At 40.2% G+C, this 23549-nt stretch overlaps 2 protein-coding genes across 2 annotated transcripts; one reads left to right on the top strand and one right to left on the bottom strand.

Moving 5' to 3' along the window:
- Positions 1–6162: 6162 nt before the first annotated feature.
- tmem144b (transmembrane protein 144b) lies at positions 6163–14910 on the bottom strand. Its single transcript, XM_078289244.1, is given in 11 exon segments — positions 6163–6279; positions 7403–7456; positions 8497–8594; positions 10857–10976; positions 11553–11671; positions 12421–12500; positions 12773–12851; positions 12982–13062; positions 13311–13410; positions 14280–14402; positions 14700–14910. Coding segments are annotated over 11 exon segments (1149 nt in total). The 3' UTR covers positions 6163–6195.
- Positions 14911–16881: 1971 nt separating this feature from the next.
- gask1b (golgi associated kinase 1B) lies at positions 16882–22731 on the top strand. The gene is made up of 4 exons (XM_071914890.2): positions 16882–17889; positions 19680–19897; positions 20989–21215; positions 22059–22731. The coding sequence occupies exons 1-4, from the start codon at positions 17031–17033 to the stop codon at positions 22264–22266; spliced, it is 1512 nt and encodes a 503-aa protein (XP_071770991.2). The 5' UTR covers positions 16882–17030; the 3' UTR covers positions 22267–22731.
- Positions 22732–23549: the final 818 nt, after the last annotated feature.

Raw genomic sequence — 23549 nt, 5'->3', positions numbered from 1 at the left:
TTTCTTACGCTTGTGCCTGTTCCCTCTCAAATTACTATGCCCCTATAGGTTTATTTTCTATTGTTTGTTGTGTTCTTTTAAGTTGTGTTATTTATGTACACTCTTTTAGTCTGTCTTGTGTGAGACTTAAGTGTGACGTGTTGCTGCTGCCTTCTTGGCCAGGTCACCCTTGAAAAAGAGATAGTTGATCTCAATGTTTTTTTTTTACCTGGTCAAATAAAGGTTAAATTAAAAAAATAAATAAGCATAATGTAGCTGCAATAATGGCGTGCCAACAGTTAATAGACTGTTAATAGAAGGTATGCTTGTGATAAAATCATATTTTCTATAGCCCGTGCCCATCACCCCACATAACGAAAATGGCTGAATTACAAAATGCAAGCAATTTATTTTTTATTTATTTTTTAACAGCATCAGTGAGGACAGGGATCGGCCTCCACGCAGCTCTGGTTTGCGGATCGCTTGGGACTGGAGCCCTGATGTGGGAGGAAGACCGATTAGTGCTGACTTGGGAGGAGGGAACAGCAGCAGACGGGAATCGTCCATCTGAAATGCATGAAATAAAATAAAATATAACTTGTCCTCAATGGCTACTTAATCATTAATGTGAAGATGACAGAACAAAATTAGACCTACTCTACAAAAGTATCCACATCAATGCAGAAAAACTAAAGTCTAGCTTAGTTTTGGATGTTGCAAACTTACCATCTGAGTTTACAGGCGACTGCTGACCTGATGGAGGCATATCACTATGTTCGGCTTCTGTAGGAATTATGCCTGACATAGATGCCTCGCCAATTATTAATTCGATGCGTTCATCAGATGCAGACAGGCTGGAAGAGCTTTGTCTTGCTCCTGTGGCTGCAATATTTCTTTTGTATGTGGTAATATATCCATTTTCGCATCCATTTTCAAGTCAAACCATTTCCATTTAACTTCTGGAGTTGTTTGACAAACTGATGTGACTTGATAAATGAGTCAAAAATGTGTGATCCATCAAAACCAAAACAAAACAAGGACAAGGCATATAGACTATATATACCACTATGTAGAATATGTATTGTTACCACCTATTGAATGTCCTGCATTCACCTCTTGGTACTGTATGTGAGGTCCTGTTATCCCTGTGCATGTCTTTTTGCACAATGTTACTTTATAAGATGTCGATATGCCTCTGCACCAATGTTGCCAAGACACAATCTTGCACTTGAAATAATGATTTTGATTTAAAGAGCAATTAATGGTTCCATGTAGCACTTCATGGTCCCCATAGAGACAGGTGTTCCTGTAGCACATGTGGTTCTTTATAGAAATACAAATTGACATTGCACGCATTTAGCTGATGTTCTTATTCCGAGGAACCTAAAAGCAGACAGGGGTTCGGCGTTTTGCTCAAGGATGCTTTGGCAGTGCAAATAGGTTGTTATGGGGATGATTCTCCATGGTACCCCCTCGCTATTTCTGACATGGCTCCATGTAACGCCATTATCATCTGTAAATGGATATTTAGGCTACTGTATGTCCCTTGCATACTTCTTTAACCCCAACAGACCCAAAGAAACTAAAGACAAAAATCAAGAAACATGAAAACAAAAGTGCAAAAACAGCACAAGTCCTTAATTTCTTTCAGATGCAAAAGAGTGTAGAGTGTGCAAGTGCAGGGCTTGAGGGGCGTCTGTGGTACTTAGTCCTAAAGCTGTTAGGATCAAAGAACTCTTAAAATGCTTTGTGCATAGTATAGTAGGCATGTGCTCTCACTCCTAATATACCTACAAAGGCAGCCATGCAGAGACTGATTGTGATGCTAATCTGTTTAGTGTGTTCTCTATAGACCGTTGGCTGGCACCTGTTATAAAAATACACAAGGTATCTACTCTGGAATTGCTGTGCAACTGTTTCGGCAAAACATCTGTGACGGAGATGCCCTCTTAAAATCCTCCCATGACATACTCACTGCCCTTTCCTCCAACACTTGAGGAAGCCAGTGTCCTGTTCCTCGTTTAATTAATCCAGGCTAATATGATGTTAGCCAGTTCAAATTAACTTGCAAATCCTCATCCAGTTAACTTGGTTCCTCCAATGCAGGTGGTGGATTGACTTGTGAAAGGGATGAAAGGGAACATGAATAGAGAGTCAAAACCATGATCAGCAATCATATGATGGCTGTCACAGCACCACGGCTAAGGAGTGAACACCTTTTACTACTGCTGAGCAAAAGTTAATAACTGAAGGCTATGAGGAACAAAAACATATCCCAACTATGAAATGCAACATTGCCAAAGCATCTAAAATCAGACTGCAATCGTGGCAGAAAATTTCAAATTAAATGTGGCCTAAAAATACCCCATTCACAATTGCATCTATAGCTCATATAACTCAAAATATTTTGGTCTGTTTACAAGGTTTACGCATTTCAACTGTATGACAAATTTCCACTAGCTTGGATTAAAGCTACCAGTTGAATTTGAAACTTGATGACTTTGGCGACCTCTTGAGTCCCTTAGTGGTCGCGATTTACATTACTGTCACAAAGACGACTCACCACTAGTGCTGGGCAGTTTTTTATTCATTTATTTATTTTAAGAATATTTTTGGGGCATTTTGCCTTTATTGGATAGCTCAAGTAGAAAGAGACAGGAAAGACTGGGACAGAGAGGGGGATGACATGCGACAAAGGTCCCGGGCCGGACTCAAATCCAGGACGCCGCGGCCACATGGCACACGCCCCAGACCACTGAGCCCCCAGGACGCCCGTGCTGGGCAGTTTTCTACCAAGTACCTCTAAATTAACTGAACTTTGCGTTTTTTAGGGTTCGAGTTTTTGCTTAGATTGAGCTATCTGGTCTTCTTAACTTCCAAGCAATGTCTAGTGTGCCTTAAGTATTAACTGTTAAGTGCTGTACACCTTTTAGGCCAGTAGTGAACTGTGGATGTGTAAACTGGCCAGTGGATTCGCTTTAAGACCTGGGATTAAGCAGTTCCACAAATCCAACTTCTAACATAATCAGGCTCATTCAAGCCTGGTTTGAACAATCAAGATATGCGCATTCATGACTTTAAAAGCTGCAGTGTTCATCACTGTGGAGCAGCAGATGCTCATCAAATTATGGGGAGAGAAAGTTTGTGCACACCACAGATCAGTCGTGTGCACAGACAGGATCAGAGGCAAAGACTTCTCAAAGGGAAATGTCCTGTTGGCTCAGCTGACTAAAGTGCCAGCCTTGTGACATCCTGGGTTCAAATCCAGCCTGGAAACCGTGTCATCTCTCATTCCTATCACATCTGTGTCTCTTCACTGGGACCTGTCTAATGAAGCATAAATGCCCTAAAAATAGGCTTTAAAAGGGCACTCCCTGAGAAATGCTAGGGAGATCCGGGGGCATGATGGCGCCCTGAAGAAATTTTTGACAATCTTTTAAAACCCCATTTCTGGTGAGTTCTGTGCAGTGGCATGTACACACCCTTTTAAGGGAGGACATAATCATAAACAAAATAATTGCATTTCCAACCTCTCTCTGAGCTTAATATGTAATCCAATTTAATAAAATTACCTGGTATAAAATGATAAATATGAAATCAACAACTTTGACACATCAAATAGGACACTAGCAAAGTAGTTTTTTGTTTGGAGAGTTTCCATTTTCCTTTTCCAGAAACTAAGAAAAAAAAAAGGTTTCCAATCAGTATTCATATTTCTGCATTATGGCACAGGGTTTATACAAAATAGCTAACGTTGGTATGCAGTAATTGAAATTTCCACTTTTATCCACAAGTTGCACAAGTCTATCAATATGAGTCAATGCACGACTCTTTCTGCCCTTAAAAATTACAGGTGAAACTGCACTAGGCTGCTGAAAGTGAAGAGGCATTTTGAAATTCACATTGATTGATGCCATTTTAAAAATATGGCCAACATTCAGGCCAAAAGAAACAAAGTTAATGGCGTGCAAATTAGACAAGTAAAGTTGTGTTTCCAGGCCAACGCTAATTGGATTTTAATACAGTCGTCTCTCACAAGTTTGGCAGTTTTTCCATCTGAAGAAGCTCAACATTTTATTTGCACACTTTAGATAAGGAGGTTTGATTTGGTTGGAGGCAAGTGTCTTATGATTTTATTCATGATGGGCAACCATGGTAGGCAGAGAATAAATATGTTTGCGTCCAGTTCATGTAATTTCAGTTTGGAGCTTAACTAGGACATGTTATATAAGGTGATCAGAAGGAGGATAAGTACATATAAGATATGCTATCTGCTACAATGTACAAATGCGGTCGGTTTTTAGCAATCTTTATTTCTTTTCACCTCTACTCCATCTCTGTAATTCAATACTGTTGGCCTACTAATTTCTACTTTGAAAGACCTTTCTTTTGCCTGAAACAGAGCTGTCAGACCTTTGTTTTGCTTTAACTGGAACAACAAATTAATAAAGACTGGGTGTATACAACATCACTGCAGCTAATGAAACATATTACATTATTCACCCATATTCTCCCATGTGGCAAGCTTGTAGCTAGTTTTCACTCATTAATTTGAGTGTCTTGTTGGCTTTCATTGTTTTGTCTGTCGAGCACAAACTCTGGTTTGCAAAGTGCTATACAAATGAACAGTTCAACCTTTTGAATGACTAAAAACATGACAGACATACTCATGTCACAAATTTCCATCCAGACCAAATATACTGCAATGTGAGCAAGAACATCATGCCCCCTCAAATATTTGACATCAAACATCTTGCATTGAGAAAAAATGGATTTCCTTGTTGCTTTTCATTTGTAATATTTAGTCATACTGTTGATTGATTCCAATTGTGTAATAGATCAGATTTTAGTAACCCGCCCTACTCCCCCTCCCCCATGTTTTTAAGTTTGTTTCACAAATAAATTGGCACCACTGGAGATTTGGAAATGCTGCTCTTGCCAAGTTGGTGATTTTACCATCTATGCTTCCTCCTGGTTACCTCCGCCAAGGAGGTTATGTTTTCAGTGCTGTTTGTTTGTTTGTTTGTCTGTTAGCAGGATTATGGAAAAACTACTGGCCCGATTTTCATGACACTTCTTAGAAGGGTGTAGCATGGGCCAAGGAAGAACCCATTACATTTTGGAGCGGATCCGGATCCGACTCACGAACAAACAATAATAGCACGAAACTTGGCGGAGGTCTGAGCTCTCCGAGTGCCCTTCTAGTTCACATTGTGGACATAGGCTATATATGAATTTGAACAATCCACAAAAATTCAGGGCGCTATATCCCTGGGTGTTGGAATCTAAACAAGCTGAGCTTCACAGGGAACAGTCACATGTACATGTGGCTGTGAATTGAGAAATAGCAGTAGGCCTACTGCCCTCCAGCAAGGGAATACTGAAATTTGCTCTGTCTATGCAAAGTCCCTATTCAAACTGCATTGCATGGGAGTGGAAGTAAACCGCTGTCTGCCAGACCCTGGGTGTTTGCCTGATAGGAGGATAAACCAAGGACAATGCGAAACATGGCAGTCCAAAGTCACTGGATCCTGTTATACAGATGGAAAATGCCAATGACATTCATCCTTTTCTCATCCTGCACAAAAAGTAAAAAAACAGTGACAACTCTGTGGACTATCTTCTCAAACATTCATTTTAATAGCTCCATTTTTTTAAGAATACAAAGCAGCTTCTGAGACATAAATATAAATGTGCAGTATCTTAGTATGGTACAGTCCATCTAAAACAAGTGTCAAGTGCCCCATAGCTTGCAAAGGAACAGTATTGTCACAGTATTATTTAACATGCAGGATGAGCAGGCTATAAGCAACAACTAAAGCCACAGAACAAAGGTGACAAAACATGATTTTCTACCAACAAATACATGGACTAACAGCAAACCTCTTTCTCTTATCTCTTGCCAACTAGAGAGCACCATGAGGGGCGTTCCTGTGCAACACTGCCACCTAATGGTAGCTCAGCATATTGCTACTGTCGCATGAAAACCTTGTATCTCCAAAATATCAACTGTTCAGGAGCTAACAAAAGCAGCCAGGTTTATAGCTTCTGCCCCATGCATTTGAGTTTATTCAATGGGGTTTGAAAGGGTTTTATAAACCCAAGGATGGTAGAATTTTCTCAATCCACAGAAGGCCATGTAATCCTTCAATTGAAGTGAACATGAAAAATCACCAAATTTGGAGTTACAAGGTTTTCACATAATGGCAATTACCATTAGAACTTTGAGAAGGCAGTCAGCATGGAGCCGGTCAGCACAACACAGGAGGCCACGATGAAGATGAAGCAGTTGGTCAAACCCTGAGGGAAAGACAAGCATTCACCATCAGCTACTGAAGGGTTCCATTAGTGTTTTAGACTCAAGTATCAAGATACATGTGTCTCTCAAGGAGTTATTATAATTTGGGATTTCCCATTAGTTTTAATTGTTTCAGTTTAAAAAAAAAAAACAAGGATAGTTCAGGAAAAGGTATTTTGTATATGCTTAACAGGTATGGTGTAATAAACAATATATTGAATTATTTTTGATATTGTAAACGTCGTCCCTTCAGCCAATCAGTAAGATGCATCACCTCTCCAAGTTTCATCAAAAATGAACCCCTGATATTTTTATACTCAAGACTTAGAATGAAGTCGCCGATAGCCAACATTTTGTTCCAATATTCAATATCTTTGATATTTGATCATTTTCATGCCAAAAAAATGCAAGTACTCAGTGTTTCCGACTTGTATTCTTTTTCAGAGTGGAAAAGCCTCTGAAACAGCATTTAGACCATCATGAGACACTAAAACTCTCCACTGAAACCCAGACTGATGGAATTCTTTTAGTGTTTTAGTGGAGTTCTTTTAGTGTTAGTGTCAGTTCCTTAAGACAGAGTGACCCACCACATCTATTCAATGGTATGGAAACATTAGACCTTTAAAATGAATTCACAAGAAACATTATTGAACAATTAAATCAAACAATGAAATCAATCTTAATTTAAAATGTGGCAAGAGAATAAAAAAAAATCTTTGCATGTTTTACAGAATATTTTTATGTAGCTGTGGTCAGCGAGGATCCTCTATCACATCGGGGGTGAATGACAATGACTACTGTAGGTGATATTCAGTCTTTAATAATAGGCCAATGTCGGCCCAATATACACTTCTAACCAGATACCTGCCATTTTGTTCTTGAAAGGGAGAGATTTTAAAAAGTTCACAATTTGAGCTAAATGCCGTTTGGTGGAACTCAGTTAACCAGTGAACTATCAATTTGGAAAAGGTCTGAAGTCATGTTCTCTCTGGTATGCATGTTTGCCAGACAGTCTACTTTCAAAGTGATGTTCTCTCTCATACAGAGAGAGCAGCATGTACTGTGGCTACCGTACATCCAAATGAATGAGAAGATGTGGCTTATGATCGGAGTTGTGGTCCTTACCTTAATCTCCTTGAAAACCAAGGATCCCCAGAGAGCTGCAACCAGACCGTATCCCTAGACAAGAAGCAGCAAAACCAGCGAGCTGTGTTTATTGATGAGCAAAGCACAGATTCATTTATTTTTAATGAATACTTCAAATTTATGGTGCTTTGAAAGTCTTGCAAAGTTAAGATTTTTAAATTTACAACACAATCACAAATTACTTTATAGTGATAACAGCCAAGACCTTATTCTACCTTTCCGCACTGATTCAAAGAGCCAAACATGAATCAATGTGTGATTGAATGTCATCTAGTAGCAGGGCTGGATGGTTAGTTGTGACTAGAAAATACCGGTGTCAATCCCATTTCCCAATGTCTACTGTCCAATCATTTTGCATTGCATGCTGTATGTAATTACATATTTTTTAACAGCATTTTTTTGTTGTTTTTACAGTGCAAACTACACGGTGTCAAAGCGAGCTTGAAACTAACTGCTGTCCCATGCAGTGAACAAAGACGCCCCGAATACAAAGACATGGTTGTGACTATAAAGTTTTTGAAGGATTATTTTCTGACACATTTCTTCCTGTGGGTGTCAGGTGATTGACAGAAAGCAGAGCGTAACGTAATACGGCACAACAATAAACTGAGAAAACCAAATTAAGGCTCCATGTTTACTGTGATGGATTATCTCGCTCTGTGGAAGTCGTTTTTCATACTGTACAAGAGTGAAGGCAGCAAAAGGCTTCTTCTAAAGGGAGGAAATGAGCCCTGATATCTCCACCACCAAGAATAATGGAAAGGAGAGGGACAAACTATATTGGCACAAGCTTAAAAAACACCGGTATAATCCTTTTAACAGAACTAATATCTTTGCTAAATGAAAGTTCAGTTCACTATGTGAAAGGAAATTATTTTGCGCAACAGTTGTACATGCCTTCTGATTTACTTAAAATCAGACCACACTCTTAATTTTTTCAGCCTCAGTTCCCACAAACAAAACTTGAGCTCTGTGGGAATCCAACATTTTGAAGCTTTCGGTCTAGTGCCCATTACATATTTCCAACACCCAGCCCTGTTCAACAGTCTGTCGGGACAAAACGGCGTACTCACTGCAGTGAGGATAGGAAAGGTAACGACAGCACTCAGGTAGTTATTGGCCAGGAACCAGCAGTATGTGGCTATTGTCCACATCAGGCCGGACAAGAGGCCTGAAGAGAAGAGCGATGTGTTGAAGAGACAAGACAAGAGTGTAGAAGAACTTCAATTAAAAAGTAAATAATGCACAGCAGGCAAGCAAGTAGATTTGCATTTCAGAATTCAAACATATATTCAGTAGGAGAAAAAAAAAAATGAAGGTGAGCATAAGGGTTAAGATAAATTTGTCAACGTCAATTTTGGCTACAGTTCTTCACTTATCAATGGTCTTTCTAGTAGTTACATCTTTTGCGCTTCTTAATATCAGTTGCTTCTAAATTAATGAAGGAATTAATAGTTAAGTAATTTCAGCTTTTTCATATCGTCACTCTCATTATTTTACTTCAGGTGACATTCTCAGCTACATGTGTTAAATGTAAAATTTAACATACTGCTCAAACACTGAAAAGTTTGACCACAAAAATCACTTTGGACATCTGTCTTGGAGACAACTCTGCCAAGACCAAAACGCCTCTAGCATCTCAATGGGATTTTAGCTGTGGGATGGAACATATGGCCCAAAAGTAGGCAGACATTTTTATATACATTATTAATACTTACTATATTATTAAATATTTTTCCTGTTTCCAGGTACACTCATCAATTGAATGTTTATTTTGTTAAAGTGACTAAATGAGTAAAAAATGACAAATTATACACCTTTATTCTTCATTATTTTTAAGCCTCCTTTTGAATCGCAGTAATGTCCACCTGTCCACCAAATCTATGACAAATCTAGCTTTTTTAAATGTGTTTTTAACTGCCCATCTGACGATGTTCTGTCAATTGTCAACACTTCATTGCAAACTGATATTTTTCCTGGTTCTCACTGCTATAATCAAACCACGGCTTAAGAGCATTCTAGATCACAAATTTAGTAATTACAGGCCAATGTCCAATCTTCCTCTGCTCAGTAAAATAATTGAAATGGTTGTCTATAAACAATTACATGACTATTAACTTAAAATAATCACCATGACATATTCCAGTCCGGTTTCTGTGCTAACCACAGTACTGAAACCGCGTTTCTAAAGGTGGTTAATGACCTTAGAGTCAATGCAGACGCTAACAGGCTCTCAGTTTTAGTGCTGTTGGACCTGAGTGCAGCTTTTGATACGGTGGATCACAATATATTAATCCACAGACTGGAAAGCTGGGTCGGCCTATCTAGCCCAGTTCTAAATTGGTTTGCCTCTTATCTAAGAGATCGAAATTTGTCTCCCCTGGGAAATTTAAGTCAAAAAAGTAGACAGTGTGGAGTCCCTCAAGGGTCAGTTCTTGGACCACCGTTATTCAATCTGTACATGCTAAATGGCCTTGCTCCAAAATATATTTCTGAGTTTCTTATTGGTTGGTCATCTGGCACAAATCTCGCTGTTCCAAGGACAAATTCAAAATTTGGTGAAGCTGCTTTTGGTAATTTTGCTCCCAGTTGCTGGAGTGGACTTTTGTCCTTTCTTCTTCCAATGTGTGAAAAAAGAAAAAAAAAATTGGTTGCTTTTCTATGGAGCTTTAACTGAAAATTGTTTTGGGTGAAATTGCAGGGTGTGATGACTAACACTAAAGAAAAACACCAATTTCCCACTGGAAATCAGTTTTATGTTCAAAAAATGTCTCAATAGAAATCACATCCATGTGTGTATCTATGTGTGGGTCTATGTGTATCCTTATCCTGAAAGGTTTTTGTCTGGTACACTATCCCAAGAGTCTACACAGTCCATCATATAGCCAACAACTCATTGAAACACGGGAAGCCGCACTGCAGCCCTGGCAGGGGAATTCAACGATAAAATGTCCAATGATGCGTCTGATTGAGGGGAATTTATTTCTAATTTTTCTACATTCCTTTGTGTCTGATTACATGTGGACAGAGTGCACCTTTAGAATAAACATGAAACTTGTTTAAGGCGCTCAGCTGTAAATGTTTAAAGGCCTTCTGCATAGCATTCAATCACATGTTCGGATGCCATCAGATTGTAATTAATGAAAGTTTGAATCCAAGGTCTTTAAACTGTTTTAGGAGCCACAGCCAGTGAGTTGAACATATTGATGCTGTTGCAGGAAAAAAAAAAATAAATAAATAAAAATACTAACCTACTTGTTCCTGAACAACGTATTCATTTACCATTACCAGCTATAGGCCTATGTAATGTCTAGAGAACACAATGACTTGTGGCCTCATAGCAATGAACTTTAATTTCTATTAATTAATGCCTCCAAAGATCATCTTTTCACCATCTATTTGAGCAGAACTTCAAATAAGCCGAGTGTGTTACCTGGTAGGATGGCTCTGGAGTAAACCCTGGGCCTGTTATTCATGGCAGCACAGTAGATGATGAAGTACACAGTGCTTGTGAGGAAAATGCCGGAGCTCTGCGCGTAAACATAGTCAAGGTCTGTGCAGAGATACAAACAAAAAGGGCTACTTGTACTTAATGTAAGTCTATGCCAGTGGGTTTTGATCTATTGTATGCCAGTCAGCATAAATCTGAAGATGAACTGACAATGAATGAGAGACTGATAACCTTTGATTTTGCAGATCTTGGCACACACATATACTCTATTCAGAACTGTAAACCGGGCTGTGGGACATTAAAACTGGTTCTCTGGAGGATACAGCATTGAGACAAATTGAATACACTGCAGGTCATGATTAACGCATTTGATTTGTATTTTAACTTCCTTTCACAAAGCCTCTCATGTCTCAAGGTTTTTCCTTTCAGTCCTTTAAAAAACTTTGTTATGAATGAAGTTATGAATCATTGCTCATGTGAAGAAAGTACATTCCCTTTCCATTCCATTTCATGCACAAACATGGAAATAGAAATGTATGATTGGGAAGAAATACAATGAAATTTCAAATCAGAACACAGCTTTTCATCCTTTAATTTTTTTCTCAAATTGGGTGCATTACGAATAGCTCGTATGCCCCGACTGCAGGCAGCTGTTAGACACAAACCCTGAGAGCATACCGTAGAGACTGGCTCCATGGAACATGCTGTCGTGACACGACGAGTGGCTCTTAATGTAGAGAATGGGTGCAAAGGAGGATCCGTACAGCAGGCCAGACACAACAGCAAGCAGGCAGCCTCTGATGAAAGGATGAGGAAGAGAGTCAGGAACTGCATGAGGCTGGATGGGCTGTGCATGTACAGTGAGACACAGAGTTAGTAAAGTTGTCTATTCAAAACTTGTGGAGAGACTAATAAAAATAGACACTCAAGTTTGAATGTGTCTGGAAAAAAGTGACTCACGTGATATACTGTTAGGTATATAGCTCTACTTACATTTACAGCACATTTCATTTGTAGTAATCCATATTAAAGTAAGAAATTGAGACTAACAACTGTAAATTAATCCATACATGCAAGTAATCCATACTCTTTCCCTCTCTTACAGTCTATCCTAACGTGAATTATGACAGCAGTATGTTTACATTACCCCACAACATTTTTATTTCTTGCCAATTTTAAATTATATTTGTGTGCTTATATTCTATTTCTCTTTCCCTGCTGAATCCTATTACTTTTGCTGCTGCAATAACCCAATTTCTCCACGAGATCAATAAAGTTCTATGTTCCAGTATATTTTAATTGTAGAACCCTTGCAATCGTACCTCCTCTCTAAAAGACTCCTGCTAAAATACATCTCATGTTCATTTAAAACCAACATGATGGTCAACAGCAGCAGATTAAACTATGACCTTCGGTGAGAACCTAAGGGGCCTCATTTATAAAAATATTTGATTTTATCCTTGAAACAAATGACCTATCTATTGATAATTTACTCAAGATCACTGTTTCATAAATCCCAACTTGACTGCTGATGAGTTCTGCTCACATGAGCCGCCTGGTCTTGGGTCCAATGAGGTCTATCCAAAACTCTGAGGAAGCTGGTCCATAGACGCCAGAGTTTACTCTCTGCAGAAAAGCATAGCATCCTAATAATGGATCATGTCTGTCAAAAGGATGACACACCAGAGTACACAAACAGTCTGAACACAAACAGTCTGAACAATGCACTCACAGCTCTCTATAAGAAACCACGTTGTCAGAATTGATTGTCATTCTTGAGAGAATATTGTTGCATCTAACTTGCTTCGAGTGCGACGAAAAGCAAGCAGTCAAAATAACACTCGTTTCTTGAAAAGCTGTGAGGAAAATATGTTAAACAACCAAATCGATGTACTCACCCTATCAATAAGTAATGGGGTCGATTCCGAGCTGGGATGCGTCTCCACGTCCGTTTTCACAAAGAAAAAGATCAGGCCACTGGAACAAACATAAAAGTCTGTCACAGACAAAACTCAAAATGAGATTCCAGCCAGCGCCTACGACAGCTATGCCATTTGGCTGCAGCAGCTACTGGCAAGAAAGTGGGCGAGATTACTTCATAATATACCTGAGAAGACACAATCCAGCTCCACAATAGTTTAATATTGGCCTGGAAACAGCCTGGGCAGTAATCCCAAACCACCCAAACCTGTGAAAGACAATTTCATACCATTTCTGTTGAATGTGTTGCCACCACTAAGAAAAAAAAAGAAAAAGTCTTCTTGCTAATGCCAAACATTTACATCTCATTTTCATGATAAGCCAATAGAATTCACACACTGAAGTTTCCCACAATGCACTTCAAGGTTACAGTTAGCTTAATCTAAAAGTCAACTAGGAAAGCAATTTAATTTTCCACTGTAGGTGATGGAAGAAGACTAAATTAAATGGACTCACCTTGAACTGGCCCAGCCCATCAGCAAACTACTGGAACCCCAAATTAAAATTCCAAGGCCAAGGCCAATTGCTTTCACTATTGGGACGACTGCTATATTACCTGTGGACAGTACAGGAACAGCAATTAGCGATGGGCATGTCTTAATGTTTCTACATTTCACAGCAAGGAGGTAGAGATGCCGATCTGTGTTACAGTTGCTCTATTTTAGTATAGTTTTAAACAACATTTCTGATTCCATTTTCAATCTTAAAAAGGGAAAGTGAATATACAATTTCCATTTGTATCCATGCTTTTCAGTTTGCAGTTCTATTCAAAAGCACTATTCATTTTCAGAGGGGAAAACAAATCTGAAGGTTATTATTCAATATCTCTAAAATAGATAAATGTGAAAGCAATCTTCAACCAAGGACTGCTATCCTTGCTCGCCATCTTTTAAGGTTACTATCCTCTAAAAAGCATCATTATGGGGTTTTTTTTTTTCACAAAATAGCTTTACAAAAGCAGGTGTCACATTTTTCAATAGTGGATATCATCTGAGAACAAAACCTTGAAAATGTAATCAAGTGACATTTTCTACAGCTGCACCATTGATAATAAAAGACTGACAGACATGTCATCTTTTACAGCAAAAGTTACACCTGTTTCCCCATTAGTAGTCAGCCATCGATTCTGAACCATTAGGGGCCCCTCACTCTTTTTTTTTTTTTTTATTACAGGCAAAAATACACATAGCACAGGGGCCCCTCACTCTTTGATAAGGACTCTGGATACTGTCAAGTGTCCTACAAATTGGTCTAATTTCTCACTGAGCAGCCACAGGAGACCCCGTCACCTGAAGACCGGCTTTAGTCTCTTCAGTCCGTCTGGACATTTGGAAGAGACCTGCTCCCAATATTCATTAAGACCAATCTGCCAACATTACACAAAATGATGCTTTAGAACAGAGTTTTGCTAGAATAAAACCGTACCTGTAGCCCAGATCACACCGCTTAGCATTGCAAAAGGATGGAATTTGGGGCACTGAAGCATCAAGTCTCCAACCTTAGATACTACCAATATGGCTGCACAGTTTACCCACTGGAAAAACATACCTGGAAATAGAGGACAAACTAATTCTCAAACACACTGCAAAAACATGTGCATCCTGTCAAGTCACTTCTACTAGTACTGAGTCTAGTAGGCTACTTAATAAGTGGGACTAGTGGATAGATCTGCCTTATTTCAAGTAAACTCTTGAAAGTGAAGCTGAATTAAAGTGAAATTCTCACCTTTCTGTCTTTAATAATAACAACATTCTTAGACGTCTAGACTTAAGTTGGACATTTTTAAACGCGTGATATTAGACCGACTACTGTATTGGCAAAGAAAACGGAGTGCTGAATGCTTACCATCCCCTGTCTCTATTCTTTTGACAGGAACAAAGTTGCTCCCATACAAAAGCACAGCGACCACATTTGCAGCAAATCCATAGGCAAAATTAGTCATATTGGTTGAGTTAAGAAAGGGGAAATCAGATGTTTCCACCGCGCCAACTGCAGCATTTTTCTTGCTCCTGACATCTGCAAGAATTCACAGGAATAAAGCCAAACGAAATGCCATGTAATTAGACGCACAGTCTGAATAGATGAGTCAAGGTTAGGCGGCTTCACATGGGAAGCTCTTTCATTGACATCTCGTTTTACGCACCTCGTCCAGCGACATCTTCATTGGCAAAGCAGCTCACCATCAATAACGTGGCAACAAATAAAAGAAAAGGTAGCCATTTTGCTTGGAACATGTTTGTTTTCTGCGATATAGTCGAAGATGTTAAAAACCGCTGGAAAACGTGGCCGCGTGTGTCGGCAGGGGTTGGCACTGAAGCTCAACCAGGTGCCACCAATTATCTAATCAGTCAAGCTGATAAAGGGCTTCAGTGAAAACGGCACGCAAGGCCTGAACTGTTGAAACACGCTCACTAAAAACCATTATAATAGTACTATAAGGACTCTGTGGTGCTCCATCTATAGTGAGCTTATAGTGACTTGTAAAAGCATATGACTGTAGACTTATTCATATAGTATTCCTAAAATATTCCATCAGGAACTTAAAGTTTTGCTGTGATATGTGTAGCCCATTGTATCCTTCTAAAATGGATTATAGCATTAGTACCATGATCATTTCTGACCAAAGAAAAAAATCTAGAGGCCTACTCAAGTTGCTCTATAACACACACACACACACACACACACACACACACACCACAAAAAACACATTTGCACAATTTTGAATTTCATAACATAATTTAATAAGAGCAATAGAAGGTCAATGAGGTTTGATGAGTCCTTCAATGCGGCCCGGCATGGTGATGAGGACAGCACTTATCTGGATATCAGCAGCCTTTACACCAAACACACTAGTTGTATACTCAAGCCTGTTCAACCAGGTCAGGAAATCCTGCACGAGCTGCTGTGCCAAATACACGCTTCCTTCCACAGGCGGAAATACGCATCTGCTTCCTGTTGTCAAAGTGTTTCCTATTCATTGCATCCTACCTGCAAGGCTGCAACCCCCCCATTTCCCCGCTGCCCATTCTATTATGTCTCCAGGATATGAATAGCCTATGCAGCTATAAACCCAGAGGATAAATATTGCTGAATAGACAGCTTATGTCATGTGCACTTTCCCGCTTAACTAAACAACATTGGACACAAATAAAAATACAATATCCTGTCCTGTCTGTAACCCACTGGAATGAAGGAAATGGACCAGCAGATGTCGCCTGAAACGCATGGATTTACAATGGACCAAATTCATTTTCAGTTCTCCTGGCCGAGTATCCAATATACAGTATGTCACACATCATTTATCATTGCTGGGTGTATTCCTACGACATGTAGTGCCCCCCACCCCACTCCACCCAGTTCCACAGGATCAAACCCTAAAGAAAAATCACGTTCAAAATCATGTTCCTTATAATAAGCCTTATATTCCTAGAATATTCCTATAGGGACTTACAGTGTGTCTGTGGTACCCAATAGTGAATTTATAGTGATGTGGTGGTACTTTATCTCCTGTGGTATCACTATAATAGCCTACTCCTATAATAATTCTCGATAGGGTCTTATAGTTTTGCTTAAATGTAGTATCCTTCTAAAATGAATAAAAATTATAAGTCTATGATAAGTTATTTTTCGTTTGTAGAAAACCATTAAACTAATGTAGGAACTAATGAACTTGTCTAGATGTCAGATACAAAGAAAATAATGCGAATATGAAAGGAGAAATTGTGTACATATTGGTTACAATTAGTTTAAAATGTCAGTGTGTAACATTATGAAGGTGTTTTCTTACAGTGAATATTATACATATATATTATAGTCGTATTATAAGTCACTTAAGATCAAAGTGAGCCATATTTTCAATATAGGTTAAGTGTTTACTTGAAAAAAGCCCTTCAAAAGTTCACGTCGCCTCATGTTGGACTGGAGGGTGTTTTTCCCAGCTGATCCATCCATTGGGCAGTTTGTCTCCATGCATCCATACAGCCACATATCCACCCTTCCTCTCCTGCCCATGACACATTGCTTTAAAGGAGAACAATCTTCTGTCGCGCACGGATTTTTGGCATTCATGTATTTTCCAGCTACTTGGAAATGAGTTTCGGAAGTTGTGCGCGCCTCCCTGGGTTGAGTTTGGCGCAAAAAGACGCTCAGATAACCATGTTAATAACATAAGTTCTAATGGGGAAGTCTCTCTTTCACTGGCTATGCTCCCCTTTTCTAAGGCTGGTCGGCAGTTTTCGGAGGTATCCTCCATCCAAAAGGAATTTGATAATTGCGTGTGTGTGTGTCTTCTACCTGTTTTTCGTAGTTTCACAAGTTGGACACTCGCGGGACAGACGGATTGATAAAGACAAGTACCGAAGGAGCCGCGGATTATATAATTTGGGGATCACCGAAGCCCAGGCAGACTCTGTGGTGAATGCGGGCTCTGTGGTCCCGACCCGGTCCAACGTGGTGTACATAACGCTAAGGTCTAAGCGTCTCAAACCGGCAAATATCCGGGGTACAGTCAGACCAAAACTGAGGCGAAAAGTGAGAAGGATCAAATCAGATAACGCGGCTTTTACGCAAAACAAAGCTGGCACTTTGGGGAGGGACGCGAGCCAAAAGCGCACCTTTGGATCCAAGACATCCTGGAGGGAAATCAGAGACATAGACTACAGATCTTTGGACAGATCTAATACAGATCCACAATCAGACCCTCACGTTAGCTCTATCCGAATATACAGCCAGAGGGCACCGCCATGGTTCAGCGCAGAGGACGTCAACGCCATGCGCTTTCTTGCCGATGCCAAAGTTTTGCGCATCAAGGAAGTCTCTCATGCAGGCTCTCAGTCGCTCCTGATACTTGAGGGCGAGACACACGTTTCACTGACCAACCCAAAGCATCTAAAACTTAACAAAGTATGCGGGGGACAGTGTGGAATTATCAAGAGACCCGTGGACACCAGCGAGGTCTTTGCTTTCCATCTGGACAGAGTGCTGGGACTGAATAGGACCGTGCCAGCTGTAAGCAGGAAGTTCAGCTTTTTGCACGGTAGGTCAGTAGGCTACGCACACAGACAGTGACAGCGTATCACATATTATGTCATTGTATTCCTTGTTTTTGAGTGGCAATTATTTAATCCGATAATTGGTTAAAAGTTTTGGCAGTGTTAGGTACTTTTCCCATAAACTGAGCCAAACTGATTCTCAACTGTGTGTTTCATTGCAAGCAGTGTAAAAGGGAATGGAAATAATCATCACCAAACATAAACACACACGAGAGAGAGAGAGAGAGAGAGAGAGAGAGAGAGAGAGAGAGAGAGAGAGAGGGAGAGAGAGAGAGGGAGAGAGAGAGAGAGGGAGAGCGCCTGAGGACAGGACAATGACTGACACTTCCTAATTTGATTTGATGATTCCCTTGCTCGAAAACAATTTTACAACGAATTTCAATTTAGTACAGCGCAAACTGTAACAATATCAACATCACGTGTATCTCTGTAGTATGCCACGGATGTTGAGGACTCTATAACCAGGCAGTAATATCCAATAGTTTTTAGAGGTAAAGTCATCTAAAAGTAACTAAACGTTCTCATCACGTGATAAATTGGTATGCTCCAATGGAATCAATTAGTGATGGTAATTTTAAGCAGGTAATCACTAACATGTAATAGATTACATTTTGAAATTGAAATCGCTGGAACAGATTGTAATCATTTAATCCCTTGTTTATGTGGTGTATAAAAGTGATAACCCTCACTAAACTAACCCCGTCTACCAATCAAAGAGCTGGTATGAAGCTGTGACCTAGTGGTTAGAGAGATGTTCTGCACTGATTGGACCACAAGTTTGATCCCCAACAACCAGTGTTTGTCCATCAACAGCCATGTGTTTTTGAGCGAGACGCTGAACCCCTACCTGCTCATTCAGTTTAGCACATCACTCTGGAAAAGAGTGTCAGCCAGGACTGTGGTCAAGACCACCTCAGTCGATTCCAAGTCAATTGCAAGTCCAAGTCAACTCAAGTTTGAGTCACAGAGGGGTCAAGGTCAAGTCAGGCAAATTGAGTCCTATTCAAGACCAAAATAGTCAATAAGCAGTGTGAATGTCTTTCCAAATGCAAAAATACTGCTCAAGGCAAGTCTGAGCCAAAACTGGCACCAGGCTGAGACAAGTGCAAGACTTCAGTAAAGTGGACTTGAGACGAGACTCAAGACCAAGATTGGACTCAAGCACTACAGCCCTTGTGTCAGTTAAATGCCTATAGAGGTTTAAATTCACACTGCTAATTCGCCAAACCTTAGAGAATGGCCAGCTTTGTGCAGAAGGCAACAGGCTGTATTGTAATGAGATCTCATGTTGGGAGCCGGTTGTGTTTTTGAAGATCATCGTCACCAAAATGAATACTCCATGGCATTAACAGCCCCTACAATCACTGAGAGTGGTGACAGCTGTCGCAGCATAAAGGTTACAGAAGCAAGCTTGTCACTGATTCAAATCCCTTGGCTGCTCTGGGAAAATCTGGGTGGGGAAAGGAAATGAGTGACTCTGTCCCTTCTCCTCAACAACCACAGTCAAAGTGCCCTTGAGCAAGGCACTTCAACTCCAAACAGCTCGAGTGGAGCTGCTCGATTGCCAGCAGTGGAAGAACGTGGTTGCACTGGGCAGCTCCCAGGTGTGAATGTGTGTAATCGTGTGAATCGTATGAATGTGAAGCAGGGTGCTGCTGAAAAAGAACGTGCATGCTCAGCAAGCTTTCCCTGGATAAATAAAGGTTAAAAAAAGCACAGACATTGAACAGTTGCTGACAGCCGACCATATAATCCTTCAATCCTCCCCCATTAGATGGCCGGCCCAGTCCGGTGGTGTCATGGGACGCATCCCTCTACCCAGAAGCCCTTGTGGCAGGCCGGTCCACCGTGAGGTTCACATGGGGGGAGTACCAGAGCTCCCTGAAACAGAGGTGTTGGCAGAAAAACATCACCCCCAAGTCCGACTCCGGCTGCTCCACCATTCATCACTATGAGTGGAGCAAACTGGCTCTGTTTGATTTCCTCTTACAGGTAATGGAGACGTTTTAATTTGAGAAATAAGAGAACAGTAAATGCACACACTGATTTTGTAAATGGCATATTGTTCTGGTTTGTGGAAAAACAACCTGACTGCAGGATTTGTGCCCTTGAAACCTGTTTAAATGCCATAAAATTCCAAAACTACATGGGCATCAATGAGAAAATACATACTTTTTTATTTCATTTGTGAAAAACTTTCTTTTTGTAGGTATGTGTTTTTTGTCTGACAACAGTGATTTGCTCAAACAGCTGCTGTAACTGTAAAAAATAAATAAATATAAATAGGCTACATATTCTCAGAGGTATTGTCCTTTGGCTGAGTGGGAGATGTTTGGTTTCCTGTGTGGGAGGGCTGGATCCCCAGATCAAATGCTGGCATCGAGGACACAACTCCGGAGAATTCATTAATTCATCCCTTGATCATGAGGGATCAAGCCTAGTAGAGTGAGGAATTTGGACATATTGAATAACATCAGTTTGGAAACCTTTGGAATTACATTGTTAATGCGAAGAGGGCTGCTGAGGTGATAGTGCTGCAGCTTTGATCGCGTTTGATCTATCCAGAAGAATTTCATCAAATGGTTCTTAGGTCCCAAGGTTTTAGTATATTGGCTCATAGAAACACTAAAATGGTATAACACCAAAAGAAGAGAGAAAATATAAGAAATGCATATTGTCCAGGTGAGATAAAGAAACCCCACGGGGCATGTAAAACATCTCCCAATCAAAGACAGTACAGAAATTCTTGTATGGCTTTGTTAATTAATCAATTCTGATTGGCTAATGAACACATTCTTAGGTCTGTTATTTCTGTTATTTCTATTACTGCAGACAGTAATGCTGGCCTATGTTTTCGCATAAGCATGTAAAATTAGCTTGTTAATTTATTGTTAATTAGATTTAGCTTGTAATAAAAGCAATTTAAATCAATATTTTGTGTCAAATGATGTGATTTGATGATGCGTATGGTAAGTAGTGTGTAGTAAGTGGGATAAAATCCATAAATGTCAATCCCAACTGTGATTCTATTCTCCATACATCAACCACAATCATTCTCTTAAGAAATATGAAACTCTTTTCAGATTTATAACCGTCTGGATCAGAGCTGCTGTGGGTTCAAGCCCCGGCAGGAGGATGTGTGTGTGGAACTAGGCCACCATGCAGAGTGCGGGGACCAGGACCACATAGCTCTGGCCAACATCATCCACAGGGGTCGCGACCCCCGACACCTGGTCTTCACCAACAACAAGGGATTCTTTGACCGCAACGAGGACAACCTGGACTTCAGGCTCCTGGAAGGAATCAAAGAGTAAGTTGATCAATCCACAAAAGATTTAGAATATGGTAAATTATGGTGATTTTTGTGTTTTTGTGATATATTACTGTATGAAGTACAGTTTTGTGAAGCACTGATATTCACTATTTTAAAAAAGTGAAACCTACTTTAACCCCGTGTTCACACTGCAAGCAACTTGGTTGATGGGTCGCTCTATTCTGACTGATTGTACAGATCTTGTGCAGCTACAAAGTTTTGAACATTAAAATCATTTTTTGCTGCTTTGTTATTACTTACCATTACATTGTTTTGATTAGTTAACATAGATAGTGAGCAAGTGCCAATTAGGTAGCATTAATCGCAAATAAACATAAAAAAACTAACATTACTTCACAGCTTATGGATGGATGCAACTGTTTTTCAAGCATAGTTTTGGAGACGTTTATTCCTGTAGTCTTTCAAATAAAACTTGTAGAGAAGTGGGAAGCTGTGGGTGGCTGTAATCAACTTCTTGTCAATTCTGCACTTGCCAAGCAGAACTATTGTTCATGAAACAAAATCACATCAAAGGGAAAATTAGGAAGCACGGGAATCTAATTGGCTGTTGATGGCCAATGACCGTGAAAAGTTCAGCTGTGGTCAACTTTTCTCGGCTGACAAGCTTCAGCAGCAATCAGCTGAGTTTCCCTGGTCACTCAGCTCTATAGGAAATTAATGGACTTCTGGTGACTTGCTGATCGTGTTGCTTGCAGTGTGAATACAGGGTTACAATTAGCACACAATTAAAACAAATGATGGAAACTAAAACTCCAATCTGTCTGTACCTCTCTCTCTCTCTCTCTCTCTCTGTCTCCCTTCCCCTTCTTCTCTCTCCAGGTTTCCGGAGCAGGCGGTGGCGGTGCTGAGGAGCAGGAGGTTGAGGGAGAAGCTCCTCCAGTCTCTGTTCCTGGACCAGACCTACTGGGAGAGCCAGGGCGGCCGGCAGGGCATCGACAAGCTGATCGACGTCATCGAGAGGCGGGCCAAGTTCCTCCTCACCTACATCAACGCCCATGGGATCAAAGTCATCGCAATGAATGTGTGATAAACTTGACAGCAGGGGGATGGCCAAAATGGTTACAGAGACTGTCCTGGGACCAGTAGGTTGAGGGTTCGACCCCCACAACATCGCTGTGTCCGGTCAAGACCTCCTTTAGCAAGACACTGAAGCCTTACCTGCTCACTTTTTCTAAGCTGCTCTGGGCAAGAGCATCAACTAATGCCAAAAATGGTAAAAAAACATAATGTAATTTATGCCATTTGGTGGACACTTTTATCCAAAGCACCTTATAGTTCCATGAGTGCATACATTGTTAAGCATGGGTGGCCCTTAACCTTGCAGTGTTGATGTCATGCTTTACCCTTTGAGCTACACAGGACCACATCATTTTAAGGTTGACACCTTGGCTAAAATGATACAGGAGCAATGTGCATTAATGATTTTTTATGTATATTTAAAACATTATTTAAGAGTTTACTTCCAAAATGCTATATACCAAGTTTGGATTGAATTCACTATTACTTGACTTTTATCCTTAAGTAGAGGCTCCACTCAAGTATTATCATCTTGTCACCCAAGGACTTAAGTTACCCTCTATCCTCGGGATAGGCAAGCATGTGCCATGGAATGCCAAGAGTCTGCAGGTTTTCATTCCAACCAAAGACTCCACCAGCTGATTTCACTGATTAGCACACCTTTAACCAGAGAGGAGGAACTAATCCGTGAAATCGCCTAGCGTTGTGTTTTGGTTGGAATGAGAAGCTGCAGACTCTTGGCTCTCCAGGGCACATGGTTGCCTATCCTTGCTCTATCTAAATAGCACAATAGGTTTTATTTTTGTGCTGTTTTTGTCCAGTGGTGAACATCACATTTTGGACAAAAACACTGTAAATTAAATTGATGGTCAAAGATATGAAGGTGAAATACAGTTTAGTTGTCAGCTAAACAGCCTATTTGCAATCCTATTGTGTACAGAAGACACTCTGGGAGGGTTTCGTTTAACTCTTGCTTACTGTATCTTTCTCCCCCAAAGGCAAATACACTTTCATTCAACATATTATGTAGTAAAAACAGAGCAAACAATTATGTCTTTTTTCTATTGCCTTCCCAGCAAGTGTACTTTGCATTATGTATGAATGGAATGCACTATACGATTTAGTTATTTGCTTCCCTGTTCCCAAAGTGTGTGACTGGAATTAAGATATTTCTAAAGCCTCTTATTGTAGCTAACAAGCCATGGCACAAATCCACCAGACTTTGGTCTGGTCGGGGTCGCACATTATGCAAAAAGATGTCAATTTTAACAAGCAATTCTATCATGAGTAGAG

This window comes from Centroberyx gerrardi, chromosome 16, assembly GCF_048128805.1.
Source record: "Centroberyx gerrardi isolate f3 chromosome 16, fCenGer3.hap1.cur.20231027, whole genome shotgun sequence".
Lineage (NCBI taxonomy): Eukaryota > Metazoa > Chordata > Actinopteri > Beryciformes > Berycidae > Centroberyx > Centroberyx gerrardi.
The sequence above is the reverse complement of the archived record's forward strand: the minus strand, read 5'-3'. Positions and strand labels throughout refer to the sequence as shown.

Coding starts and splice junctions, on each gene's coding strand:
- gask1b (XM_071914890.2), top strand. CDS start 17,031: ATGGGGAAGTCTCTCTTTCACTGGCTATGCTCCCCTTTTCTAAGGCTG. Junction 17,890..19,679: donor GAAGTTCAGCTTTTTGCACG/GTAGGTCAGTAG, acceptor CTCCCCCATTAG/ATGGCCGGCCCAGTCCGGTG. Junction 19,898..20,988: donor TGTTTGATTTCCTCTTACAG/GTAATGGAGACG, acceptor AACTCTTTTCAG/ATTTATAACCGTCTGGATCA.